The sequence below is a fragment of the Rhinopithecus roxellana genome, chromosome 3 (assembly GCF_007565055.1).
Source record: "Rhinopithecus roxellana isolate Shanxi Qingling chromosome 3, ASM756505v1, whole genome shotgun sequence".
NCBI lineage: Eukaryota > Metazoa > Chordata > Mammalia > Primates > Cercopithecidae > Rhinopithecus > Rhinopithecus roxellana.
Genome location: NC_044551.1, coordinates 170493458 through 170521394, shown reverse-complemented (window position 1 = coordinate 170521394; position 27937 = coordinate 170493458). Strand labels below are relative to the sequence as shown.

The 27937-nt window shown below is 57.4% G+C and overlaps 1 protein-coding gene and 1 long non-coding RNA gene across 6 annotated transcripts; one reads left to right on the top strand and one right to left on the bottom strand.

Moving 5' to 3' along the window:
• Window positions 1-140: 140 nt before the first annotated feature.
• On the bottom strand, window positions 141-17400 carry DBN1 (drebrin 1). Of its 4 annotated transcripts, XM_030926833.1 has the most exons (15): window positions 17097-17400; window positions 12553-12608; window positions 11821-11933; window positions 11574-11648; window positions 11312-11458; window positions 11086-11163; window positions 10743-10894; window positions 10603-10666; window positions 4139-4198; window positions 3928-4051; window positions 3103-3240; window positions 2598-2768; window positions 1567-2216; window positions 1167-1269; window positions 141-1015 (listed from the first exon to the last, which is right to left on the bottom strand). In XM_030926833.1, exons 1-15 carry the CDS (start codon window positions 17180-17182, stop codon window positions 945-947), a joined length of 2088 nt encoding a protein of 695 aa, XP_030782693.1. In that variant the 5' UTR covers window positions 17183-17400; the 3' UTR covers window positions 141-944. The 4 variants fall into 4 exon arrangements, with proteins under 4 accessions (XP_030782693.1, XP_030782690.1, XP_030782691.1 ...); XM_030926830.1 differs by lacking the exon at window positions 3103-3240; XM_030926831.1 differs by lacking the exons at window positions 3103-3240; window positions 17097-17400 and adding an exon at window positions 16747-16838.
• On the top strand, window positions 15006-25013 carry LOC115896400. Of its 2 annotated transcripts, none has more exons than XR_004056255.1 (4): window positions 15006-15149; window positions 15813-15889; window positions 20636-20688; window positions 24420-25013. It is a non-coding gene; the product is annotated as an uncharacterized LOC115896400 (long non-coding RNA). The 2 variants fall into 2 exon arrangements; XR_004056256.1 differs by lacking the exon at window positions 24420-25013 and adding an exon at window positions 22726-23198.
• The last annotated feature ends 2924 nt before the right edge of the window (window positions 25014-27937 follow it).

Genomic DNA, 27937 nt, shown 5'->3' with positions numbered 1-27937 from the left:
GCCTCAGCCCCCAGCACCGCCCCCCCTGCCCCGGCGGGTCTTGGAATTAGGGTGAGGACGCCCCCTGGTGGCAAGGAGGTGCTGCGGCCTCGGAGGTGGGAAGAGTTGGGAACCTGGGTCAGGGCAGGCGGCAGCCCAAAGGGATCTGGATTTCTTTATTAACAGACATGAGCACGACCCGTTACAGAAGTTTGTGCTTTCCAAAAAAAACAGTTACTGAACGTGAAAAAGGAACCCAAGCAAAGAGGAAGGAGTTGGGGAGGGGCCACCAAAGCCCCTAGGCCCCATCCATAGCCCTGACCTGAACCGCGCCTAGGGCCTCCAGCCTGGGACCTGCCCAGCAGGAGAGGGGGGGGGGCAGCCGAGGGGCCCCAGCTGGACCTGCTACTTCCTTTGGGCCAGACAAGAAGGGGTCAAAAGAAGGGCGGGGAGGGGGTCCCAGGGAGCCAGAGCCCACGAGCCATTTATTGCCATGTTTTAAAATTCGTGCAAAATATCTGAAGCCCTGGACAGAGAATACAAAGTGATATTTTTCCAAGAAACATAAAACTAGGAAAAGAGGTGGGAGACACTTTCCCACCAGAGCTCCCCCAACGCCAGGCCCCAAGCAGGGTGAGGCCTCCACCCCGGCCAGCTGAGCAGGGAGGACTAAGAGCTACAATCTGGACCAGGGAAGGAGGAGTGGAATTTGCAACAGCGTCTCAACTACCAACGGGAGGAAAACCAGTCAACTGTACAAGTCTCCTATCAACTTTTAAAAAAAAGAGAAAAGCTGTAAAAGTCAGGCCCTGTGGGTAGGGAAGCGGCCAAGTCCCCAGCCAGGGCCGGAATCCAGAGTGGGTGCCAGGCGGAGCTGCTGCGAATGCAGGCACGGCGGGCCGTCTGGCCAGAGGCCGATGCAGGTGGGCGGCCTTGGCAAGGGTAGCCTAGGGTTGGCGCCACCACTAATCACCACCCTCGAAGCCCTCCTCCTCTTCTGGAACTGGGTCTGCATCCCAGCATGTGATGTCGATTTCTGAGGCGTTAGAAAGGGAGAGGAGTTAAGGACCTAGCAGACCCACACTTGTGTCCCCAGCCTCTGTGAGCGGTGGGTAGTGGTGGGGTGGCTACCCACACTCAAATCCTCCCACACCCAAATTCCTCCCCATCATCCAGCCCAGTACTACCTGGAGGCTTGTTGTAGAACACAGGAGGCGGAGCCTTGGCACAGAGCTCTTCCGATTGGGCAAACTCCTCCTCCTGTGATTGACTGAAGTACCCCTCACTGGCCTGCAGGCGAAAGCATTAGGTCACTTGGCCCCACCCAGCCGGACTGGGGCTTACCTATCAGGCCTGAGCCTGTTTCCCCAGCAACCAATGACTCCATCAGTGGTTGCCAGGGAAACGCGGATGCCTGCCTTGGGAACAAAAGCAGAGCTGGCCCATTGCAGGGGGGATGGACTTCCCCTCCAATAATGTGGTTCACAGAGAAAGGGGGTATTGGTGCAAGCATGAGGAATGCAGGGCCAGCACCCTGCTCAGCCCCCACTCCCTCCCATCCCTCCCACCAGGCAGTCCCTGCCGCACCTGGGTCCCCTCCTTCTGGGTGGTCTCGCCATTGGTTAGCAGGTGGGGCTCTGGCTCTTGCTCTTGCTCCAGCTCCTCAAGGGCTGAGGGCAGAGTTGGGGTCTGGGGGGCAGCCAGGGGCTCCCCTTCTACTTCCTCTGGGTCACAGAAGGTGGCTGGCGGCTCAGGCAGCTCATCAAAGTTGAGAAGGGTGGCACAGCCTTCGCCTGCTGGCGGCAGTGGCTCCGGAGCCACCTCGTCCAGCAGGGGCACCTCTGCCAGGGTGACCTCAGTACCCAAGGGTGGCGTGGGGGCCCTGGGCTCACCCTGGAGTGTGGAGGCCCCTTCCCCATTGCCAGGCCATAGGTCAATGAGGCTGGTGGCAGTGGGGGGTACATTGTTGGCAACAGTGGTGTCCGCAGTGGCAGTGTCGGTTTCAATGGCGTCAGCTGCATCGTGGACCTCGGTGGCGTCGGCTGTGGCAGGCTCCACAGGAGCAGCCAGGACAGCCTGCTCTGCAGACTCCATGAACATCAAGTCCTCTGCAGGGCTGCCTGGCCCCCGGGGAGGCACCTGTGCCTGAGGGGGCTCCTCCATGGGGCCAGCCCAGGCCTGAGGGGCTGCTGCTCTGGTCTCCTCACTGTCCAGGATGGGGCTGGGCTCCTGGGTCTCTGTCACAGCACAGGCAGAGGAGACATGCAACTGGCTCCCCTGGGGGAGGATGGAGACCCTGCCCACCCACTAAGGAGTGAGAGAGCTGGGGACTTCCATGCAGGTGGCCCACTGCCCCCTTACCCAGTGACCCCCGTGACTTTAAGCCCCTTGGCAGCTCTGGGAAGGCCCGATTCCCACTTGAGAGGGCAGGTGCTAAGCTTTAGAGAGGGCAGGTCTGACTGTACACCAGGGCTCCTCCCCCAGCAGCCGCCTCCAGGGCAATGCAGTCTTGGTGATGGGTGGCCCAGATCCCTGGAGAATGGTTACCATGGCAACCTGGGGCTCCCAGCCAAGGACTGATGATGGGAGGCCTGGTGCAGGTAGGATCCCTCTCTCACCTTGGGCTGGTGGGGGTGGCGGTGGCAGCGGTGGAGGCTGCGAGGATGTGACCTCATCCAGGGCCCGCTCTATCTGCTCAGCGACAGGGGTGGAGGCGGTGCTGGAGTCAGACGGGCTCCGCGTGGGGATGGGAGTGGGCGCCATCCTCCGGTGGCTGTCCAGGTGGCTGCCTGTGGAACAAACCCCAGGTGGGTCAGTGAGGGCAGGGGAGCGGGGTGAGACAGGATTGTCCTCCTTGGGGCCTGGCCAGCACCTCCTCTCTGGAGTCTGGGTCGGGGCTGGGAGCTCCCCAGCCCCTGCAGGGGCCAGACTACAGCTCCAGACCCTGTAAGCTAGGCCCCTGGGGGCCAGTGCCCCACAAGGCCAGGGGCAAGAGGCAGGCAGTGCCTGCCATGGGGACAAACGCCAGAGATCAGCGGTCAGGCTGGGGGAGTGAGGGCGGGGGGCTGCTGGGAAGCGGGGCCCTCCTTACCACCCCCGCCGAGGCCTGGGGCTGCTACCTACATGGGAGGGAGGAAGAGAGGTTTGGGGTGCGGTGACAGGTGATATAGGGAAAGGGAGTCCGTGGAGGGGAGGAGGAGGAAGAGGAGGAGGAGGAAGGCCCACTGTCCGATGCCTTTATGAAAGGGCAGTACGGACGACCTGCCGAGAGAGACAGACAGAGAAAGAGACAGAGGACAAGAGAGGGTCAGTCTCCCCCACCCCTGCCCGAGGCCTCTCCCGCCCCCAGGGCTGGCCCTGGATGTCCAAGCTGCCTTCAGCCAGGGGCACACTCAGCCAAGCCAGCCACAGCCTCACACCAGCCCAGATACACAGCCAGCCTGGGAGCAGTACAGCGGGCAGGGCCTGTGGCGGGACCCCAGCACGGGGCAAGCACACTCAGACCAGCAGACAGGGCAGGGAAGAGCTTCAGGGGAGGCAGAAGCAGCACAGTGAGAAGCGCAACGGGGACACCTGGGTGCAAGCTCCAGGAGGCTCACTCAGGCCGGACACAAGAGCCCAGCCTGCATGCATCCCGGCATTCCAGGCCAGGCCTAATTCACCCCAGCTGAGCTGCTCCCCGCGGCCAGCGCTGTGCCTCAGCCCATGCCAGAGCTACCCCACAGGCCCGAGCACTCCCCACTGTTCAGCCACAAGTGACTTCACCACCATCCCTGGCCCTTCTTGGGGTCCTGCCACCTGGGAAGTGGTGGGCGGATGCACGCTGGATGAAGGTCTCGCCTTCTCCAAGGGTTCCTTGGGCAAGGCTTCCCTTCCAAAAGAGTCCCAGAGAGGCTCAGGGCCGTGACCTAAGGAGTGGGGCCAGGTGGGGGTGAGGCCTAGGACTACCTGGTCGATGGTTGAAGGGCGAGGGCACATCACAGCTGCCCGCAGAGGCCGATGCGACTCTTTCCTGCTGCTTGAAGAACTCCCGTGGGTTGTCAGGTCGCTGGGCAATAATGGCCGCTGCCTCCTGAGGGCACAAGGAAAAGGTTGGGACTGGGCCAGGCAAGCTGAGGCAGCCCTGTCCGCCTCACCTGGCTGGTGCCCCAGCTCTCACCTCCACCTCCGACTCTGACTTCTTCATGTGAGTCTCTTCCTCCTCATCCCGATGGTCACCCTAGAAACCAAAGGGACAGTGTCTGGTGCACCTACCCCCACAGGGGCTCCTGGCCTTCTTTTTTACTGTTTTTTTTTTTTTTTTTTTGAGGCGGAGTCTCGCTCTGTCGCCCAGGCTGGAGTGCAGTGGCGCAATCTCGGCTCACTGCAAGCTCCGCCTCCCGGGTTCACGCCATTCTCCTGCCTCAGCCTCCCGAGTAGCTGGGACTACAGGCACCCGCCACCTCGCCCGGCTAGTTTTTTTGTATTTTTAGTAGAGACGGGGTTTCACCGTGCTAGCCAGGATGGTCTCAATCTCCTGACCTCGTGATCCGCCCGTCTCGGCCTCCCAAAGTGCTGGGATTACAGGCTTGAGCCACCGCGCCCGGCCAACTGTATTTTATTTATTTATTTTGTTTTTAAGACAGGTTCTCGCCCTGTCACCCAGGCTGGAGAGCAGTGGTGCAATCGCGGCTCACTGCAGCCTCTGCCTCCTGGGCTCAAGCAATCCTCCCACCTCAGCCTCCCAAGTAGCTGGGACTACAGGTGTGCACCACCATGCCCGGCTAATTTTAATTTTTTTGTAGAGATGGGGTCTCCCTATGTTGCCCAGGCTGGTCTCAACAAACTTCTAGGCTGAAGGGATCCTCCTGCCTTGGCCTGCCGAAGGGTTGGGATGGATTAGTCATGAGCCACCAGTGCCCAGCCTTCTGGCCTTCTTACAGCCCTCATGCTTCTTTCACAGTCTGGCAGGAAGGGTCTCAGAGGTGGTACCTCTGCCCTGTCAAACTGAGTCACACAGTCCCTCTCTTCCCTCAGGACCCTCAGCCACCTGATCTCTGACCTGCCAGGCCTCTGGGCACCAGGCTCATGCACCCGCTTGCTCATCCCCGTATCTAAGCAAGTGCCTTGGGCCATCCAGGAGTGCGCCTTGTTTTGCAGATAACTTTTCTCGGACCTACCCCAGCGGTGGGGCCACCATGCTGCCAATGTTGCTGCCTGGACCGTGGCATCACGGCCTAGCCTTCCTCACTGCTACCTGCCTTATTTGCTCTCCATAGGCCCTGAAAGAACCTTTCCAAAATGCGGATCAGACCATGATTTTTCTGAGCTTAAAATCCCTCAGGGGTTCCCATGAGCCACAGCAAGCACTGGCTAAATATGACCCACAGACGGCTTTCGTTTTGCTGGTATGATATTTTTAAACCATGTTAATTAGTTGCCACCACTTAAAAACCAGGAACTTTCATACTGAAATCAGGGTCCCAGTTTCTCTTGAGGTGCCAGAGCCCTGGCGACACCACCTGCAAGCTCCAGAGCAGCCATCACCGGGACCTCGCCGCAGCCCCCTTAAGAGAGGTGTGTGCCGCCCACTTGCCCCCGGCCCCACCATCGCCTGCTGGCTTCACCTGCCCACTGCACGCGCTGTTTTGGGTAGGCAGGGCCTTCGCTTGGCCTACGTCCCCCACCCCTGCCTGACCTAGCCATCACCTCTCTAATACCACCCCCTGCCGGCCCCCACCCCACAGCGCCCACATACTGTGAGATGTAGACATCAAGTCCTCAGCACGACACAGTCAGTTCCCAGAACAGGCACACCCATTCCCACCTCCAAGCCTCAGCACGGGAGATTAGCCCCTCTCCCAAATGCCTGCTCCAGACCCAGGGGCCAGGCCCTCTGGTTTCCAGCTACAGCATGACCACTGCTTCCTGGGGAAGAAGTCCCTGGCTTGTTCAGGTCATTTTCTCCTCTGGGTCCCCACAGGGTGCTCCTGGCTTCCACCACGATGACACCACATCCTTAAGTTCCCATTTCCGGAGGCACCTCCCTCTCAGCTGTGAGCGACACAGGATGAGGACTGGGGTCTCTGGGTGGGTGGCCAGTACAAGGCGACCCACCTTTGCTCAACTGCACTCATACACCTAAGGCTTCTTAGTCAGTGTCCCCTGCTGCTCAGGTGGCAGCTTGGACAGGAGGGGCTGCTAAGGTGGTGAAGTCCCAGGGCAGCCCTGTTTTTGAGCCTATAATCTAGAATTTTAGCTTATCTGTCAAGGGCACTGGGAGAAGGGCCCTTCGTAGTATCCCACCTCAGGAGGGCTGTCACCTCAACGATAACTTTGTGACTCCCAGAATGAAGTCTAAACTCCTCCTCTGCCCTTGCTCCCCTTTCCCAATCAAATTTCCCCCACTCCTCAGCCCACGGAGTTCCAGACAGCCCAGGCTCTTCGCCTTCCCATGAGCCTGTGTCCCACCAGCCTTTGCTGCTCTGCCTCTTGCCTGCTGTAATCTCACTTGGTTCCTCTGCCTTGTTCAAAGTAAGGACCAGGGGTAGCTACCACAAAGGCTTTGTTTGTTTGTTTGAGATGGAGTCTCACTCTGTTGCCCAGGCTGCAGTGCAGTGGCACGATCTCAGCTCACTGCAAGCTCCACGTCCCGGGTTCACGTCATTCTCCTGCCTCAGCCTCCTGAGTAGCTGGGACTACAGGCACCCGCCACCGCACCCGGCTAATTTCTTGTATTTTTTAGTAGAGACGGGGTTTCACCGTATTAGCCAGGATGGCCTTGATCTCATGACTTGGTGATCCACCCACCTCGGCCTCCCAAAGTGCTGGGATTACAGGCGTGAGCCACCGCGCCTGACTCACCACAAAGGCTTTAACTACCAATCATGTGAACAACACTGAAACAAGCAAGGCCCAGAGGGAGGAGAGAGACCAACGCACTAACCACACAGGTCAAAGCCACTGCTGTGCCTAAAGCATTTTCAGATACACGGGAGCTCCCCTGCAGGCCAGGCAAAAAGGGAACCCAGATATGGCACACAATTCGTAACAGGGAGAGAAAGCAGACAGCTCCTTAAGCCAAGAGAAAGCATTTTATAGGGCTAAATCCCAAAGTCTCTCACACGTGCCCTTCCTTAGAGAACCTGAAGTTGCAAGGGAACCACACTGACCTGCTAGAATGTCCACTGTCACTCTCAGGTGAACTATACTTGAAGGGCCAGATGGGGCTATAAAATAATGGTAAGAGTCTCAAAAAAAAAAAAAATAAAAATAATAATAATAATAATAATGGTAAACTCCTTTAGACTTTACCTGAAATGTTGATAACTGGTGAAAATAAATCAGCTCAGGGAGTTCACAACACTATTCTGTCTACCTGCATGTGTGTACGTTTGAAATGTTAGCATAAAAATAAACTTCATCAGGGCCGGGCGCAGTGCACTTTTGGAGGCCAAGGTAGGAGGATCACCTGAGATCAGGAGTTTGAGACCAGCCTGGCCAATGTGGTGAAAACCCATCTCTACTAAAAATACAAAAATTACCCAGGCGTGGCGCCTGTAATCCCAGCTACTTGGGAGGCTGAGGCAGAATCGCTTGAACCCAGGAGGCAGAGGTTGCAGTGAGCTGAGATGGCACCACTGTACTCTAGCCTGGGGGACAAGGGTGGGACTTCATCTCAAAAATAAATAAATAAATAAAAATAAAATTAAAAAAATAAATAAACTTTATCGGGCAGGGCACAGTGGCTCACTCCTGTAATTCCAGGAATTCAGGAGGCTGAGGCAGGCAGATCACGAGGTCAGGAGTTCGAGACCAGCCTGACCAACACGGTGAAACCCTGTCTCTACCAAAAATACAAAAATTAGCTGAGCATGGAGGTGGATGCCTGTAATCCTAGATACTCAGGAGGCTGAGGCAAGAGAATCGCTTGAACCCAGGAGGCAGAGGTTGCAGTGAGCTGAGATTGTGCCACTGCACTCCAGCCTGGGCGACAGAGCAAGACTCTGTCTCAAAAAAATTTAAAAACAGGCCGGGCGCGGTGGCTCAAGCCTGTAATCCCAGCACTTTGGGAGGCCGAGACAGGCGGATCACGAGGTCAGGAGATCGAGACCATCCTGGCTAACACGGTGAAACCCCGTCTCTACCAAAAAATACAAAAATCTAGCCGGGCGGGGTGGCGGGCGCCTGTAGTCCCAGCTACTCCGGAGGCTGAGGCAGGAGAATGGCGGGAACCCGGGAGGCGGAGCTTGCAGTGAGCTGAGATCCGGCCACTGCACTCCAGCCTGGGTGACAGAGCGAGACTCCGTCTCAAAAAAAAAAAAAAAAAAAAAAAAAAAAAATTTAAAAACAATAAATAAATAAACTTGGCTGGGCACAGTGGCTCACGCCTGTAGTCCCAGCACTTTGGGAGGCCGAGGCGGGTGGATCACGAGGACAAGAGATTGAGACTATCCTGGCCAATATGGTGAAGCCCCGTCTCTACTAAAGATACAGAAAAAAAAAAAAAAGAGTAAACTTTATCCGCCGGGTGCAGTGGCTCATGCCTGTAATCCCAGCACTTTGTGAGGCCGAGGTGGATCACCTGAGGTCAGGAGTTCGAGAACAGCCTGGCCAACAAGGTGAAACCCCATTTCTACTAAAAATACAAAAATTAGCCGGGCGTGGTGGTGGGTGCCTGTAATCCCAGCTACTTGGGAGGCTGAGGCAGGAAAATCACTTAAACCTGGGAGGCAGGCCGGGTGCAGTGGCTCATGCCTGTAAACACAGCACTTTAGGTGGCTGAGGCGGGTGGGTCACAAGGTCAGGAGATCGAGACCATCCTGGCTAACACAGTGAAACCCTGTCTCTACTAAAAATACAAAAAAATTAGCCAGGCATGGTGGCAGGTGACTGTAGTCCCAGCTACTTGGAGGCTGAGGCAGGAGAATGGTGTGAACCTTGGAGGCGGAGCTTGCAGTGAGCTGAGATCGCACCACTACACTCCACCTGGGCAATACAGCAATACTCCATCTCAAAAAATAATTAAATAAATAACCCTCACTCTGAAAGGATAAAAAAATGTGGTATATCCATACAATGGAATATGATTCAGCCTTCAAAAGGAAGGAAATTCTGACGCATGCTACAACATGGATGAACCTTAAGGACATCATGCTAAGTGAAATAAGCCACATGCACAAGGACAAACACTGTGTGATTCCACTGATAGGCGGTCTCCAGCGTAGTCAACTTCATAGAGACAGAAAGTGGAATGGTGGCTGCCAGGAGCTGGCCAGTGGGGAGGGGCAGAATTTGTGTTTAATGAACAGGGGTGGTGGTTATCCAACAATGGGAACGAATTTAATGCCACTTCATGAAATGCAGATTTTAAAATGACTGAAATGGTACATTTTATGTATTTTGCCACAATTAAAGCAAATACATGTGGCCGGGCGCAGCGGCTCACGCCTGTAATCCCAGCACTTTGGGAGGCCGAGGCAGGCAGATCAACTAAGGTCAGGAGTTCAAGACCAGCCTGGCCAACATGGTGAAACCCTGTCTCTACAAAAACACAAAAATTAGCTGGGCATGATGGTGTGCGCCTGTAATCCCAGCTACTCAGGAGGCTGAGGGAGAGAATCGCTTGAACCCAGGAGGCGGAGGTTGCAGTGAGCCAAGATCATGCCACTGCATTCCATCCTAGGTGACAGAGTGAGAGTCCATCTCAAAAAAAAACAAAACAAAAAAACAAAACAAAACATGAATCAGCTTATGAAAATAAGATCTTACCCAGCTTGTTCTCCACCATGTTCTGTATATGGCAAGTGGCAAGTGTGTGTTGAATGAATGACTGAGACTGGAGCTTACCAGCCAGCCACACATCGTCCCCATCCCATCCAAGGGCCAATGTGACTGGAGTGATTTAATGCTGGTGCCTGCAGGACTGTCTTGCCTCCTCTCTCTCAGCCTCCTGTGGGTGACTCTGGAGCCCATTTCAGTCCCCAAAGCTCTGCATCTGCCTATCACAGTCCCAGTCCAAATGAGTATCAACCCACCTCCCTTCCTGAACTGAGCCACGCTGAGTCCTGAATGACATTAGCTATTTCCAAAATACTAAATTCAAAGCATGAAGATGTGACTCTGCTGTAATTTTCAGGGACCAATCCACAGGACCTACGCGCAATTCCCAATGTCTGGAGATTCAGACGGGACCCCTGGAACAAAGAGGCTGCTCCCAAGGAGACGCAGCACACTGGGTACGGATGCTCAGCACTGGCCCAGGCTCCCCCATGCAGCCTGCCTCACTCCCGTGGTGGGACCAGGCCTGGTGGCCCCTCAGAATGCAGGAACAGTGTCTAATCTGAGGAGAGACCCCGGGGGAGGGGAGGGGGAGCCTGGTCAGTGAGGGTCTGGGTCTAGATGGATTTTCTCTTCCAATCTAGAGCACAAGCTTCTCCAAAGTAGTCTTTTTCCACAGCCAGAGGCCAGAGCCCCACGTGATGAGGTGCCAGGCCTGATGCTCCATGGCACCCCGTGCCCATGCAGGTCCCCAGAACAGCCACCACTGTCTCCCAGCCACTGATCTCCCCACAAGGCCCAGGAACACAGGGACCATTCTCACTTCCCTGACCCAGAGACCGGGAGCCTTGGCCAAGAACTTACAAAGATAGACTGCTCCTTCAACCGCCTCTTGGCCTCTTCCGCTTCTAAAGTCTGCTGTTTCCTCCTGGAACGATAAGCAGCCGGCACCCGTCAGGGTGCGCCCGAGGGGCCCTGGAGCGCTGCCGGGTGGGCGGGCTCACCTGTGCTCCTCGATCTGCTGCTCCCGCTCCCGGTAGCGCCGCTCACGCTCCTCTTGCTCCTGCCGCTCCTGCTCCATCCGCTCCTGCTCAAACCTGAGCCTCTCATCCAGGGCCTTCTTTCTCTCTTCCTCCTTCCGCAGCTCTTCTTCCTTCTGCGAGCCCCGGTGTGAGCAAGGGTAGGCCCTGAGCCTGGGCGCCTGAACCCTGTCCCTCCGGCCCCTCCCTACCCAGGGCTGGGGGTAGGGCCCGTGGCATGGGCCATGCCACTGCAGTGAGGGACTCAGACCTGCCCCATGGGGTCCACGAGGGGCGGCTCAGCCAGGCCAGGTTCAGGGTTCCATACCTTGGCCTGTTCCCAGAACTGCTCTCGGTTAATCCGCTTCATTTCCACAGCTGCATCTGTCTTCTGGTAGGTGGTGCCCTGCGGTGTCGAAGGACCCAGCATGGGCAGGCTGAATGCCCCAGGAGCCCCCCACACCTAAAGGGTGAGGGCTAAGAGGGACCGGGCAGGCCAGACTCGAGCACCAGGCCACGCAGGCAGAGCCCACGGGTGCCAAACACACACTAACCACGGGCTCTGCGTTCTCATCCTCTCGCAGCCGCAGCCGGTGCAGCACGGGGCTGGAGAGCCGCGCTAGCCCGTTGGAGAGCCGCTGCCCGATGGCACCCGCGTCTATGTCTTCCACGCTGCTGGCATTCACGATCACATCGACGCCCTTCCACAAGAAGATGGCAGTGCTCAGGTGGCACCATCCTCCCGCCATCACCACCGCAGCACACAGACCCTGGTGGCTGTCCCCACCCCTAAGAGCCCTGGCCCCTGACACACACCTGGAAGAACTCAGCCACCTTAGCCACATGGCTGGCACAAGCGCACTTGCGGGCATCAGGCACATCTTCACCCACCTGCAAAGTACCCAGCAAAGAGGCGGTTGGGAAAGGATAAGGGGGGGCCCTACATGATAGGGTGCATCTTCCCCGGAACTGGTGGGGTTCCCTCTCCACGGGTGTCAGAGGGCCGACAGGAAGGGAGACTGCTCTGGGCCTTCAGCTCCCTTCCCCAGCCCCGGTCGCATACCCAGTTGATGAGCACGTATTTTGGAAGAGCAGCTTGGGAGTCCTTGACACTGCAGAAGCCGTACATCACCTTCTGGTTCTCAAAGTGTCCCGAAAGCTCCTGCAAGCCCCCTTCTGGGGTAACCAGGAGAGTGTCACGTCTCTCTGCCTCCTAAACCCTTCCCAAAAAGAGCCTGGAACTCAAAGGAAAGACTCCTCCAGGGCTCCACAGGCCCCCCCAGGGGTCTTCTGGTCTCCGGGATCTGTGGGCCCCAGTTTGGTGTTGGTATGTGTGGGGGCGGCGGTGCACAGGGATGTAGCTTTGCCTATGACTCCTGCAGGCCCTGATTTGGGGTAGGACTGAGGAAGTGTTTGTTCTTCACACTCAGGTCTCATTCTTCACACATCATCATGTCTCACCAGGTGCCAGTACCCAGAGGCACAATCAAGCCTTCTGGCTCTGGGGAAGGCGGTGAATAGGGCCCTTCCCCCAATGTCCCAGCTGTGTGGCTTTAGGCAAGTCACTTTCCCTGTTGGAGGCTTAGCCTCATAAGTCCAACATTCAACAAGACTCCAAGCTTCCTCCCCACCCTGAGGACACAGGGATGACTGGAGGAAGGACACCAGCCAAATCCAGGCAAGTGTGGGGCTGCAGGGTGCAGGCGGGGAGGTGGCCTACAGTCAGGTGGGTGGGGAAGAAAACAACCGGAGGAGGGGGCGGAGAGGAAGGCGAAGGAATGGCTGGAATTCCTACCTCCTGATGCTGCAAGCTTGAGGTCATCCGAGCCATCCTCATACGTGTACAGAGCCCTGGGGAGAGGGAGGGGTGGCTGTCAAACTGTCAGGGCCCAGGCCGCCAATTCTGGGTGGGGACGGCTCTGGGGAGGGATAGGGGACATGGAGGGGGTAGGACAGGAACAGGGAGGGTTCCTGCTGTAGCCATGACAACAGGGCCAGTCATTGGTTCAGGCGGGAGCCCAGCAGGGTGCCGCTGGAGGCCGGGGTCAGGTGGGGCACAGGCAGTGAGGAGAGAAATTGCTGGCTGGTCGAGCTCAGTGCGCAGCATCCCGGCCCTGGCCCTGGCAGCCTACAACCCAGCGGAGCGGGTGTGTGATGGAGATTCCAAGGCGACGGTTCCTTGGTTACTGTTCCCTGGCTACCACAATCCTCATCCCCCATTGGCTAGTGCCAGGAACTTACCTGGCACGTGCCTTGGTCCCCGCTGCCCCTCCCCCAGGGAGGGAGGAGGAGAAGTGAGAACCTGGTGCTCCTACAGCTCTGGGCATCCCCCGGTAACCATGGCAACCCTGCAATTGGCACACGACTGGCCCACCCCAACTGCATTCTCCTTGAACACAAAGGACCCTGGGGACCCGCCCTCAGCCTCAATCTCCGCCTCTCTGAAATGGGGATGAGGTCACTGCAGTCACTCTCGCCCAGACTCTGGCCCCAGGGTGGCCATGCGTGAGCTCCAGGCCTTCCCGCCCCTAGGCTGCCTCAGCCCTGGCTGAGGCCTCCTGAGACTGCTGGCCTTTCCTTCCACCTGAGCTTCAACAGAAAGCTGACCTGGTGGCCTTCCTCCTCCTCCCTAGCTTTGTGTGCCCTGGCTCCTTCTGATAGGCTGTGGTGACAGAGCATCCATTTCATGGAAGGGAATGCAGAGATGCCTCCCCCATCACCCCATGCAGGCCCAGGCTGAGGACCTTCTGGGAGGGAGGAGAGCCGGGCCTAGGAGGAAGGGCCTTGTCCCTGAGGTTTGAAAGGGCTCAACTCCTTCTCCAAACTCCTATTCCCAGGTGCCAAGGCAGGAGGCTGGGGCTGTGAGGAGGGGAGGCAGTAAGGGAGGGCAAGGGGGAAGAGAAAGAGGAGGGGAGAAGCAGAGGAAGAAACAGGGAGAGGAGGAAAAAGAGAAAGGACAGAAGTGAAGGGACAAAGGAGATGAAGGCAGGAGGGACGGAGGGGACATCTTAAGGGGTTGTGGCCAGGGCCAAATGGCCCCAGCCCCTCCCCTTCCTGAATTCCCCACTTCCTACCTCCAGGAAGGAACACAGGTGGGCTGGGGGGCTGGGAGCTCCTGGTCCAACTGTTACCCCCAGCTCCGGCCTGACCCTGACAGCTGCTCCCAGTGCAGCTGCCCCACCACCTGTCCTGCTGCCCTAACCCACCACGGGAACAAAGGGCCCTGAGAGAAGCACGCTCTGTCCTTCTCCATGCACAGATGAGAAACTGAGGCAGAGACCAGGGACCCTAGTTCCTAGAGACTGCTCTAGACATCAAGCCTCCCTGAGAGGACCTGTCTTGGCCTGCCCAGGCTCCCTGGGGCGCCTTCCATCCTCAGCCCCTGCCTACCCACCTCCGGCCACCTTTTCCTGCTCCAGTGACAGCCCTTCTCCAGCAGAAACCATACCCCAGTTCAAACCCTCCAGCTTGCCTTTCCATCAGACTGCCCTGTCCACACCACACACTTGGGCCACACTGGACGGCTCCCTGACCCAAGCAGGGTTCTGGACAGGGCTCACCCTGGAGCCTCTGCCTATGTTGTTCGCTTCACATGGAAGGCAAGACCTGCTCCTCTACCCCACGCTTATTCCCAGTGGAATCCTTCCGTTCTTCAGAGCCCAGTGCTGGCTGCTGGCCCCCAGCAGCCTCCCCTGAGGTGCCCCTCCCAGAGCACCCACCACATCCCAGCAGGAATACAAAGACCAGTGCTTCTCAAACACATCAGAGGCATCCCAAGCCTGGTGGTGCACCAGGCGGAAGCTGGTGAAACCACAGGGAATCAGGATGGGGTAGGGGACCAGGCATCTACACATCTCACCAGCTCCAACTCCTGGAGACAGACACTGCCCCCAACTGTAAGCCTCGTGAAGGCAGGCACGCTGACTCAGTCAATCAGCACATCCTGCTCTCTGGGTCCTGGGGTCCAGCACACCGCATACCGTAAGTATGTGTGATATTGACACCAACTTAGAAGCCATCTAGCCAGAGAAACTGAACCAGTGTGAGATGGGAGCTGGAATGTGGCAGTTCCAGAGACCCTGGGGTGAGCTGGGGTGGGGGGCTGAGAGCAAGTGGACCCCTCAGGACCATCACTCTCAGGATGGTGGTGCTAGAAAGGCCTTCAGTATCTGAGGTAGGGCTGGGCCCAATCCCTTTTCTTTCCAAGAGGACCAGGAACTTGTGTATGATCACAGTGAGTCATATCACAACCAGGACAACAGCGGCCCCTCCCACTATACAACCTCATTTCCTGGGTCCCCTGCTCCCTGTGCCAGAGTAGTGGTCCGCTTCAGAGGCCCTGCCACCTAGAAGCGAACTCCCCCCCAACCACCCCTCCCCATCGGAAGCAAGGTAAGCGGGGGCAGACAGCAATTTACCCAAGACACCCCTCCCTCTGGACCTATGTGCAGGGTCTGCCTCTGAGTCTTCAGACCTCACTGCACCCCTGGTTCCATGCTGGGCACTGGGTATTCATATCCTCTTGTGCAGAAAGTGATCCTCACACCCCTTTTTCAAAATGTGATCTGGGCCCATAGTGAACGAATATGTGCATGTGGGCATCTGTGTGTCCCACACACAACCCAGATGGGGGGTGACGCACACCAGTGATGAATAACTCGCTTTGGCCACATGGATGCTGCTGGGGTGGGGGGGGCAGGCCTCTGTTGAGCAGGATGTTGAGCAACAGGGGCTCTGTGGCCCTGGCAATAGGCCACCAGGCTCTGCTTTTAGGAGAAAATGGGGTGGTGGTAGACAACACCCCTCCAGACTGGAGGGCGAAGGAGGTGTTCTGGGGTGAGCTGTGCCTCTCCCCAGGCGGGGCCTTACCCCGAAGCCAGCTCCTACACCAGGCCAAGCCGGCCACTTGCCCAGAGCTCCTCCCATGATCTCAGCCCCCCCTGGGGCAGGGCTGGGACAATGGGTGGGCCGCGTGCCTGCTGAGTCTGTGCTGGCCTCTCCTGTGACTGGCCTGCAGGACATGAGAGCTTGTCTCTCTCGCGTCCATCCCTCCAGGCCTGGCTGCTGGCCAGTGCTGCAGTACCATGCCATGGATGCCCAGCCATCTCATCCTCTCCTCCAGGAGCCCCCAGGTCAGAGTCTCCACCTGACTGCCCGCCCAGTGTGTGGGTGAGGCCAGCCTAAGCGGGGTCCCTCAGACCCGCCCTCCTCTTTGCCTCAGTTTCCTCAAGAAGAGCCTGTTCCCATCTGCCAGCAGGGAGAGGAGGCCTAGGAACCAGATGGGCACCTTCCCCAAGAGTATTACGGGGTGGGGTGGGGAGGAAGAGGATTCCAGGATGGGGCAGTGAGGAACCCCTCCGTTTCTTTTTTCCGCCGCCAGCCCCAGAGCAGGTGGTCCATCCCCTCCCCCAGCTCAAGGGGGAGACAACAGTTGAGGGGCGGGGAGAGAGGCGGCCCAGCTCCTCCCCCATCAGGGACCGAGGGCCCCTTGGTAGGGGCCCGTGGATCTGTTCACCCCTTCAGCCCTCTTTGGGGGCTCCCTCCACACTTGTTCTCCAGAGGACTTCCTCCTCCCAGGGACCTCAGCTGGCGCCCTAGACAGGCAGCTCGGTGCCCCCCAGCCAGCTGCCTAGTCCCCGCAGTCCCCTTCAGGTAGGGGAGGAGAGCTCACCCCTGCCTCCTCCGCGACCCGCGGCGGTAAGGGAGTCACTTCGCGGTCGCCATGTGGCAGCAAACATCCTTCCACCTCACTCCAGCCCAGGTTTCCGGGGGGAGGGCGGCCCACTCCGAGAGGCCCCCCGGTGGGCGGGGCGCCCGGCCCCCAGCCCGCTCCGCTCCTCCCCCGCCCTCGCTTTCCTTTGTGCTGTGGCCCGGCCGGGATGAACCGGGCAGGCTGCGCTGGCTCCGCTAGCTCGGTCCCCGCCCCGTCCCCGCCCGGACCTCGCCCGCTCGAAGGTGGCGAAGGTGCCCTTGGCCGCCCCGTGCACACCTGTCTCCCGGGCCCGGGGGGTAGGGTGGGGGATGGGCTCCCGCAGGGCCACGCGGCCCTGGGCCCCACATCGGGACCCCGCGCCTCTGGGCCGCGTCCGGCCGCCGCTCCCACCGCGCGCCAGGGGCCGCCTCCGGGCACTTGGGGCCCGGCAGTGCCCCGCCTGGCCCGCCGGCCCCTCCCCCGGCGCGCACAAAGGCAGCCCCTCCCGGCCCTCCCGGCCCGCTGCACCATTTCGGGGTCCCCCTCCCTTCCCGGCGGCGGGGCGGCGGGGCGCCGGGGCGGGAGAGAAACAAAGGCGCGGCGGCGGCGCGGGGACAAAGGGCCGGGGGCGGGGGCGGGGGGCTCACCAGTCGGCCGCGCTCTCCTCTCGGATCACCTCCTCGTACGCCGCCAGCAGCTCCAGGCGGTGGCCGCTGAAGCTGACGCCGGCCATGCTTCGGGCCGGACCGGGCCGAACGGACAGACGCGCGGACGGACGGGCGGACGGAGGAGGAGGGAGGGAAAGAGGGAGTCGCCGCCGCCGCCTCGGAGCCTCTGCAGCGTCGCGAGCCGAGCGAGCCAGCGGCCGGGGGAGGGGAGCCGGCCGGCGGGGGGCGGGGGGCGCTGGCTCCGCCCGGCTCGCTCCCTCCGCTCGCTCGGTCCTAGCGCCGCCCCGGCCCGGCCCAGGGGGAGGCCCGCCCCCCCTTCCCGGCCTGCCCCGGGCGGCCCCGCGCCCCTCACCCGCCGCCCCTGCGCTCCGCTCCGGGGCCAGCCCCACCCACGTCCCGAACCCTCACCTGCCCCGTCCGTAACCTCAGCGCTAGCCCTCCTTCCAGCCCCGAACCCAGCCCTGTCCCCACCTCCCCACGCCCACCCCCCGTCCCAATCCGGTCCCGCCCCACCCATTGCTTCATTGATCTCCATTCCTGGTGCGTCCCACCCCATGTTAAACCCATTTTCATCCCAACCCAGGTCACACACCAGCCCACCCCTGGCCCGTCTCCTCTGAGAGGTCCATGCCTAGTCTATCCCATCATATCCACTGCCATCTGCATCCCACCCTCAAATCCAACCCAGTTCCTTTCCCATCCCAGCTTCAGCCCCATGCTTAGCACTTCCCCCCCCCCCCAACATTTCTCACGGCAACCTCTTCAGTCCAGCCCATCCCAGTCTCATCCTGATCCCAGTTCCCAATTCCCAACCACAGTCCCCCATCTCGGCTCTATGACCAGTTATTCCAGGCCATTCTCAGCCCCTACCCGGCTCATTATCCCTCCATTCCAGGCCTCTCCTCCCCTCCAAGCCTGTGCCCTCTGAGATGGGGCTAGCTAGGAAATCCTTTGCGTTCTCTCCCAAGCCTCAGGCATCCCAGAGGAGTCCCAAGTAGAGTACCGGAAGCAGCATCTAACCCCAGACTCCCAGGGCAGGGCTCCTGCAAGGACGCTCAGGGCCAGCCTCTTGGCACCTTTATCTTCTAAAACTCTAAGCACAGAAGGGGAAGGGGCCTCAGAAAAGTCCCCTGCAAGGGAGTGGACACCATGCCAGGGCCTCTCAGAACTCCGTTCCTTGCTGGGTTAGGACCATGAAACCGTCCACAGTGCTCAGTGGACCACAGCAAAGTCTCCAACCTCGACCTCCCTGAGCAAACTTCACCTGGTCCCATCCGCACCACGGAGGAGGAGGTGGTTCTAGCCGGGCCTCCGAGTTCTGCGTTGGGTAACTGGTTATGCCAAGAGGAGAGCAGTGCTGCCTATGTGGCAGTGGTTCCTGGTGCTCTGGAGTTGGGAGAACCCTCTTAAAACTCAAAATGTGGCCGGGCGCGGTGGCTCAAGCCTGTAATCCCAGCACTTTGGGAGGCCGAGACGGGCGGATCACGAGGTCAGGAGTTTGAGACCATCCTGGCTAACACGGTGAAACCCCGTCTCTACTGAAAAATACAAAAAGCTAGCCGGGCGAGGTGGCTGCCGCCTGTAGTCCCAGCTACTCGGGAGGCTGAGGCAGGAGAATCGCGTAAACCCGGGAGGCGGAGCTTGCAGCAAGCTGAGATCCCGCCACTGCACTCCAGCCCAGGCGACAGAGCAAGACTCCGTCTCAAAAAAAAAAAAAAAAAAAAAAAAACAACTCAAAATGTTCACAGTCGCTGCCTTGGGAAGTCAGTGCCCACTATGTCTAGGGACCACTGGCCGTGGCAGTTTCTCCATGGCCCCCACTAGAGTGAGGCCCAGGCAGGGAGAGACCCAGGCCCTGTGCCCTAGACTAACTGGCCAGTAGGTGTGGTTGGCATGCAGTGGGGATCCCTAAGGGAGTGGGTGACACAGGGTGGGAAAGGGAAGTGGGGAGAGCCATGGGGGACAGGACTTCAGCCATCCCCCACCCTGAGGCATGAAGAGCAGAATTCTGGGGAGGAGGGAGCCGGGGAGGGGCAGACAGATGGCTGGCCATGAGCATCTGTGGCCTCAGCCTCTTCCAACTTCCTTTGACTTGTCCTAGCTCACAGCTCCTCACCAACCCCCATCCCCCCACCCCCCAGCCTCCTGCACACTCAATTTTGCATCCAAAAAACAGAAGCCCTAAATGCATCTAAGCTCTTCCTTCCTAAAATTTCTGCCTCCCCACCACCCACCTACAAACTCTCCAGCCACGCCCACTCTCACCTCTTGCCATCAACATTTTTAAATAAACTTTCTATTTTAGAACAGTGTTAGATTTACAGAAAAGTTACAAAGATAGTATAGAGAGTTCCTATACACCCTGCACTCAGTTTTCCCTATTTTCAGGGAAGCAAGGGTGTTCCCTGCTGGCATGCCCTAGAGCCCACTCCTCTGGTCTCTGCACCCATCACCCTTCCATGTTATCTTCATCTCCTCATTTCTATAGGATGCAGACAGACATCTGTCCTCTGTCTCCTCCTCCCTGCATTTTCTCTGGCACTGCTCTGGCTAAGGTCACCAGTGACCCCTGACTTGCCAAATTCAGTGGACCCATAGTTCTCAGTTGCCCTGACCGGGGGCGTGGGTGGCCACTGGTCACTGTTCTCTGAGAACCTGCCTCCTTTCAGCTGCCGTTGCCCCTGAGGCCCACACACTCAGCCTTGGTGGGTGGGCGGCTGGTGGGTTCCTCCCATCAGGACTTCGTGTCTACCACCCCCAAACCGATCACCCTTCAAGTCGCTGACAGGTCGGTCTCTCCCACCCCCAGAGCATAAGCTCCCCACACACACACTGGGAGGCTGGGCCAATGACTTCAATGACTTCTGGATCCCCAGAGTGGAAAAGACGAGACAAGGGAGGACTGAGATCCAGAAACCGGGCCTTTGCTGTGTGACCTTGGCTGAAACACTTCCCCTCTCTGAGTTTCCTTTTGATAACCTGTTGTGAGAATACAATGGGCCTGGATGGAGGCTTAGAAAGGAGAACCCCCTCCCTTCCTCCTCATAGCCCCGCCCTCCTCCCTCCACCCCCACCTTCCTGTTCTGTGCTCCCCCACACCTCTCAGGGAAGGTTTTAGGGCTGAGGAGAGGCTGCAAGACTTTTTCAGCAAGAGCTGGTGGAGTCTCCTCTGGCCTCTTCCAACCTCTGCAAGATCCCACCAAGCACACATTCAGATTGCCCCTTCCACAAAGCACATGGCTCTCCCCAGGTATCTGCCCCTGGCGCCGGGCCAGCCACGTTCATTCACGTTAGCTCTGCTCCTGAGGAGTCTATTGCTAATAGTGTGACCTTGAGCTTGCTGCCTGACCTATCTTGAATCACTCATCTTCAGCTATAATCTGGGGATGATAGTGACCGTACCTACCTCCTAGGGTCAGTTTGAGGATTTTCAAAAAGTATCTAGAAAGTGATTAAAATGGGAACAGTACATAGTAGGTGCTGTCAGTGTGTTGATTGTTATTATTATTATTTTACAGGTGGGAAAACCGAGGCCCAGAGACTCAGTGACTTGCCCGGAGACACACAGCTGGTGAGTGGCAAAGTCTGAATGGGAACCCAGGTCTGTCCCAGGTCATTTCAGCACCCCACATACCCTCCATTGTAGCACCCCTATTTCTGCATGCAGGGGTGAAGTGGGCTGGAGTCTGGTCAGAAGTTCCAGGCGCTCCAGCTCTGAGGTCTGGGAGTGGAGTCAGGGGCAGGGCCCTGGGCATGAGGGGAGGAAGTGCCATGGACATCCCTGCCAGGCCTGTTCCACATCCCATTTTCTGGCAGATTTTCCACTTTCAGCTCTAAACCGGAGTATGTCATCCAAGCCAGGAAGGGTCAGACCCACTGACTACTTCAGAGACAGACACATGACCCAAGTTAGTCCAATGGGCATGGGCCCTGGGACTTTCGCTGGTGCCATTAAGAAAGGCTCCCTTGCGGCCGGGCGCGGTGGCTCACGCCTGTAATCCCAACACTTTGGGAGGCCGAGGTGGGCGGATCACGAGGTCAGGAGTTCGAGGCCATCCTGGCTAACACGGTGAAACTCCATCTCTATTAAAAATACAAAAACAAGGCCGGGCACGGTGGCTCAAGCCTGTAATCCCAGCACTTTGGGAGGCCGAGACGGGTGGATCACGAGGTCAGGAGATCGAGACCATCCTGGCTAACACGGTGAAACCCCGTCTCTACTAAAAAATACAAAAAACTAACCGGGCGACGTGGCGGGCGCCTGTAGTCCCAGCTACTTGGGAGGCTGAGGCAGGAGAATGGCGTAAACCCGGGAGGCAGAATGGCGTAAACCCGGGAGGCAGAATGGCGTAAACCCGGCTCACTGCAAGTGAGCCGAGATCGTGCCACTGCACTCCAGCCTGGGCGACAGAGCGAGACTCCGTCTCAAAAAAAAAATACAAAAACAAAATTGGCCGGGTGTGGTGGCGGGCGCCTGTAGTCCCAGCTACTCAGGAGGCGGAGGCAGGAGAATGGCGTGACCCGGGAGGCGGAGCTTGCAGTGAGCCAGGATTGCACCACTGCACTCCAGCCTGGGAGACAGAGCGAGACTCTGTCTCAAAAACAAAACAACAACAAAAAAGAAAGCCTCCCTTGCTGAGCACGGTGGCTCATGCTTGTAATCCCAACACTTTGGGAGGCCAAGGCGAGCAGATCACGAGGTCAAGAGATCAAGATCATCCTGGCCAACATAGTGAAACCTTGTCTCTGCTAAAAATACAAAAATTAACTGGGTGTGGTGGCACATGCCTGTAGTCCCAGCTACTCAGGAAGCTGAGGCAGGAGAAGTGCTTGAATCTGAGAGGTGGAGGTTGCAGTGAGCTGAGATCACACCATTGCACTCCAGCCTGGGCCACAGGGTGAGACGCCATCTCGAAAAAAAAAGAAGAGAGAGAGAAAAGAAAAGAAAGGCTCCCTCTGTCCACTGGGGCTGCTGAGCTGGCCAGGTATGGTCCTGGAGCTGCTGGCGGCCATCCTTGCCAATAGTGGGGAGGGCCTTCTGAAAATGAAGCCAGCACTGAGGACAGCAGAGCGGAGAGATGGAGAGCATGAGAGAGGGTCCCGGTAGCCGCCATGGGTACCTGGATCCAGCCAGATTTGAAACCATTCACTTTTTCAGTTCAGTTATCCCCAGTTTTGCTTAAACTAGCTTGAATTGCAGCCAAGAGACCTACCTAATCTGCCTGGTACCCAAGTAGTGGTCATTTTGTCAGTGGCAAGAGACATGGGTGAAATCTCAGCTGGTCTTCCAGTACCCCCAAAACCTGAGCAGGAGAGGCCAGGCTGGTCCTGGGGTCCTTACTGGCTCGGAAGCGGCTCCCCCTGCACAATCTCCCAGGCGGCTGGTGCTGGTTTTCTGAGTTCCCCCAGGCTCTCAGTCAGCGAGCTTGTTCTTGTTCCACCATGACCCCCGGATCCCTGGTCCCCTCCCCTCCTTCCTTTAAGGCCTCAGTTGGGAGGGGTTCTTCTTCCACTCTCAGGGTCAGCTTTGGATTTAGGCAGACTCGAGTTCAAAGGTTGACCTGCGGCCAGCCCTTTAGCCAGGGCCTCAGCTCCCTTCCTGTAACAGGGCCGCGTGGAGAATCCGAGGATGGCGTGTACCTTATGTGTGTACCAAGGCCATGTGGGGCCCCGCACTGAAGAGGCAGTAGCAGAATCATGAGTGCCTGCCGCCATACTCCGGCAAAACGGTCCCTCGCCCTCTACCGCCTCCCTCCCTGCTGATCCAAATGAGCTCAAGCAGTTCTGAGTTGGGAATTGCTTGAACCCAGGAGGCAGAGGTTGTGGTGAGCTTGCCTGCTGCCTCTCCAGTTGCCCACGCGGCCCCCTGCCATGGTCTCTGCCCCCTCCAAGGGTGCTAATGGGCTTCCCTGCCTGGCACGAGGACATTCACTTCCCAGTCCCCATGGCCTCCACCCGCACAGCCTTGCACCCCAGCTTTGGAACACTGTGATCTTTGCAGCTTGTGGTTGCTATTATTATTTTTTTGAGACAGAGTCTCACTCTTGTCACCCAGGCTGGAGTGCAGTGGCGCAATCTCGGCTCACCACAACCTCTGCCTCCTGGGTTCAAGCAATTCTCCTGCCTCAGACTCCTGAGTAGCTGGGATTATAGGTGCCCGCCACCACGCCTGGCTAATTTTTGTATTTTTAGTAGAGATGAGGTTTCACCACGTTGGGCAGGCTGGTCTTGAACTCCTGACCTCAGGTGATCCGCCCATCTCGGCCTTCCAAAGTGCTGGGATTACAGGTGTGAGCCACTGTGCCCAGATGCTATTACTTTACAGATGGGAAAGCCAAGGCTCAAAGAGGGGCAGTGTCTTGCCCAAAGGCACACAGCTGGTGGAGTGGCAAAGTCTGGATAGGAGCCCAGGTGATGGGGGACGCATGACAGGAGCTGGGGAGTGCTGGCGGGTCAGCGGGGAACACTCTGGCCTTTGATCTTTGGAGTGGCAGGCCAGGCCATTCCTGGGTGACTCTGTACAAGTCACTGTTCTTCTCTGAGCCTCAGTACCCTCATCTGAAACATGCCTTTAATAATGTATTCTCAAAGGTGTTATGATGATTAAATGACATGTGATTGCATCACACCTACAGAGTGAGGGTGGTTATTTCAAGGAGGTGCCTGGTACCTGCTCCTGCCCCACTCTAGGCTAGCCCTGGCTCCACGGTTCCGCATATGCCCCTGCCCTCCACCCCACTGTCTCCTTACAGCCCCCTCCCAACTTCTCCCATCTTCTACCACCATCCTCCAGCAGATGCTTCCCAAGCCCCTTCAGCCACCCATACCCTGGTCTCTCAGCTGAGCCTGGCGGTCCTCTTGGCCCGCCACAGCCAAGTCTCTTAAAAGAGCTGTCTGCACTCTCCCCTTCCACATCCTCCCCACCCTCCCGCCTTGTTCCTCTTTAACCCTGGCAGCCGCCCCAGCTCGGCTAAACTGATCTGGCAAATGTCACCTTGTTGTGAAATGCCACGAGGGACTCCTCGGCCTTATCTGCCCGATTGACACTGTTGGCAGCTTCTTGACATGCTCTTGCCTGTCTGGGCTTCCCTGCACCTTCCCTGGAGGTCGTCGTCCTCCCGCCCTGGCCATGCTGTCCCTGCCCACTGCTGTGATGCTGGCGTTCTGGCGTCTCACCTCCTCACTATGCTGGGCCCTGGCTGTCCTCATGCTGGATTTGGCCCACATTAGTTATTTTTCTAATAGGATTAAAAAAAAATCTAATGTAGTTGCCAATATTCAAACACCAGATCTCACACACAGATCTGAACCTCTGGACGCTGTCGATAAACTGGCAGATCTGGCTGCACTGCTTGGCGTTCCCAGACGGGCTCCCGGCTGCAGTTACCATCCATCCTTGTGCCCTTCTTGCTTGTATCCATGGGAACCAAGGATGGACTGAGAGGGCTTCACAGTTTAAGAGAACTGGGAGAGAGCACATTTCCTTGTGGAAGTGAAAGCCACTCTCTGGTTAACATGCGAAGGATGTCCAGGTCAAAAGAAAACCACATCCCACCTGCTTGACTCCGGATGCTCCCTGTGTGGGCCCCGCTCCCGGCTCTCCCTAGGCCGCAGTGACCAGCATGTATGTTGACTGCCCTGAGCCTGTCTCAGATTCATTCCCGAATTGAAGCGGAGGTGAATCCAGACTTGAATCTTCAGCTGTTTCCTGAATGTGTCTCCTAAATGTCCCACAGGCGCCTCGTTCAACAAACACTTACTGAGCATCCACTATACGCCAGGCACTGACATACAGGCACTCCGTCCGGCAAGACATGAGAATCAAACGAGGCCAGGCGCAGTGGTTCACGCCTGTAATCCCAGGACTTTGGGAGGCTGAGGCGGGCAGAAAATAAAAAAACATGAAAATAACACACGAAGCTTTGCACTCATTCTCCAGGGTTCCAAGAGAAAACACAGCAGAGACCCTTCTCATCTCTCTCTTCCTTTTTTTTTTAGCGACAGGGTCTCGCTTTGTTGCTTAGGCTGGAGTGCAGCTTACTGCTGCCTCAACCTCCTGGGCTCAAGTGATCCTCCCACCTCAGCTTCCCAAGTAGCTGGGACCGCAAGAATGCACCATTAGGCCAAGCTGATTTTTTTTTTTTTTTTTTTTTTTTTTTTTTGAGACAGTCTTGCTCTGTTGCCCAGGCTGGAGTGTAATGGCGCAGTCTTGGCTCACTGCAACCTGTCTCCTGGGTTCCAGGGATTCTCCTGCCTCAGCCTTCGGAGTGGCTGGGATTACAGGCATGCACCACCACACCTGGCTAATTTTTGTATTTTTAGTAGAGACAGGGTTTCACCGTGTTGGCCAGGCTGGTCTCAAACTATGGACCTCAGGTGATCTGCCCACCTTGGCCTCCCAAAACGCTGGGATTACAGGCATGAGCCACCACGCCTGGCCTCTGATGTGTGTGTGTGTGTGTATATTTGTTTTTTTTTTTTTTTTTTTTTTTTTGAGACAGTCTCACTCTGTTGCCTAGGCTGGAGTGCAGTGGCACAGTCTCAGCTCACTGCAACCTCAGCCTCCTGGGTTTAAGCGATTCTCCTGCCTCAGCCGCCTGAGTAGCTGAGGCGTGGCTAATTTTTGTATTTTTAATAGAGACGGGGCTTTACCATGTTGGCCAGTCTGGTCTGGAACTCCTGACCTTGGGCGATCCATCTGCCTTGACCTCCCAAAGTGTTGGGATTACAGGCATGAGCCACTGTGCCCAGCCCTGGCTTCTAATTTTTTAATATTTTGTAGAAACTGGGTCTCGCCAGGCTGGGCGCAGTGGTTCACACCTGTAATCCCAGCACTTTGGGAGACCGAGGCGGGCAGATCACAAGGTCAGGAGATCAAGACCATCCTGGCTAACATGGTGAAACCTTGTCTCTACTAACATACAAAAAAATTAGCTGGGCGTGGTGGTGCACGCCTGTAGTCCTAGCTACAGGGGAATCGCTTGAACCCGGGAGGCGGAGGTTGCAGTGGGCCAAGATTGCACCACTGCACTCTAGCCTGGGTGACAGAGCAAGGCTCCATCTCAAAAAAACAAAACATGTCTCACCATGTTGCCCAGGGTGGTCCTGAACTCCTAGGCTGGATCCCTTCTCCAGCCTCAGCCTTCCAAAGTGCTGGGATTAGAGGTGTGAGTCACCCTGCCCAGCCCTTCTTGTCTCTTAAAGGGGACTGGGCCAAGGGCCTGTTGAGAAGACTTACAGATGTGTTGTAAGTCCTTATGCCAAGGACCCCTGAAGGACGAGCAGCCATGGCACACTGAGTTGTCCTGGCCTACTTAAGGCTTCTCTTCAGTCTTTCCAGTCCAGGCTTGGGACAGGAGAGGTGACAGTCCCTCTAGGGTGGTGAGAGCATCAGTGGGAGGCAGGAAGCCCCGGAGTGACGGTGCCACCACCAAGGCCTACAGTCCTCCAGGTACCGGGCAGAAGTCAGCATCCCAGAGATGCTCGCTGGCAAATGGTACTCAGTGCCAGCCAGTCCTGGGACAGCGCACCCAGCTTCAGGCCTGGATTCTAGTCTGGCTCATAGCTCAATGACAGCGTTGACTTTGTTCAAGTCTCCCAACCTTTCTGTGCCTCACGTAGAAAATAATTGGGCCAGGCGTGGTGGTTCACACCTGTAATGTCAGCACTTTGGGGCTGAGGAGGAAGAACTGCTCGAGCCCAGGAGTTTGAAACCAGCCTGGGAAACCTAGGGAGATTCTGTCTCTTAAAAACGACAACAACAAAAAAAATTAAAATGAAAAAGAAAAAATGAAATAGGTGATTACAGACATGGTGCAAGGTTGCTAGGAGGTTCACGGGAGACGCGAGCATGTCTGGTATAGGCTAGATGCCTGGCAAAGCTGCTGTCCTTCCCCATCCCTCATCCCCTGGACCTGTCACTAGGTCCCATCTCTGCCATATTACCCTCTGCCCCTCCCGTGCCTGGCCTCCGCCCCTAGGCCACTGCTGCAACTCTTCCTCCCAGCCTCCCTCCTGTACCCCCTCAGTGTCCTGGGGCCTCTTTCTAGAAAACAACACAAATCTATTTCAAACTCTGCTGTGTTGTGCCCTGCCCTGACCTCAAGAGACAGCCCCAGCTCTACTGTCTGGCACTTGTGGCCTCCCAGGACCTAAAGGCTACCCTCTCCAGTCCCATCTTCTTCTGTTTGGATGGCAGTTGGCCCCTCCAGGCCTTTGCTGTGGCCATTGCTGTTTTCCACCCCGTATCTCTGCAGATCCACCCCCAACTACGACTACCCTTCTGGTTTTTTTTTTTTTTTTTGAGGCAGGGTCTCACTCTGCCACCCAGGCTCGAGCACAGCGGTATGATCTCAGCTCACTGCACTCTTCACCTCCCGGGTTCAAGCGATTTTCCCACCTTAGCCTCCTGAGTAGCTGGGATTACAGGCACGCCCCACCACATTCAGCTAATTTTTGTATTTTTACCAGAGACGTTGTTTCTCCATGTCAGCCAGAGTGGTCTCAAACTCCTGACCTCAAGTGATCTGCCCGCCTTGGCCTCCCAAAGTGCTGGGATTACAGGCGTGATCCACCACGCCCATCCTAACTACCCGTCTCTAACCTCCAAGCCAGGCCAGACCAGTGGCGTCCCTCATGTCTGTGGGCACCAGGCCTGGCACATGGGGTCCGCCTGTACCTCTTCCACTAACCATGAGCCTGCCATGTCCACATCATGAGGACCACCAAGATGGCCAGCCCAAGGAATCCATCTTACGCTCTACCCTGCCACGTGACTCAAGTTCTACCCCTCCGGGTGCACAGGGGAACGGCACACAAGA

Bases quoted from the DNA above. Each gene is read 5' to 3' on its own strand.
- DBN1 (XM_030926833.1), bottom strand. From the start codon at position 17,182: ATGGCCGGCGTCAGCTTCAGCGGCCACCGCCTGGAGCTGCTGGCGGCG. The intron at 11,459-11,573 runs GTGTGTGTCAGG...TTCTTGTGGAAG, and splicing joins AGGTGGCTGAGTTCTTCCAG to GGCGTCGATGTGATCGTGAA. The intron at 1,016-1,166 runs GTAGTACTGGGC...CTAACGCCTCAG, and splicing joins GTTCTACAACAAGCCTCCAG to AAATCGACATCACATGCTGG.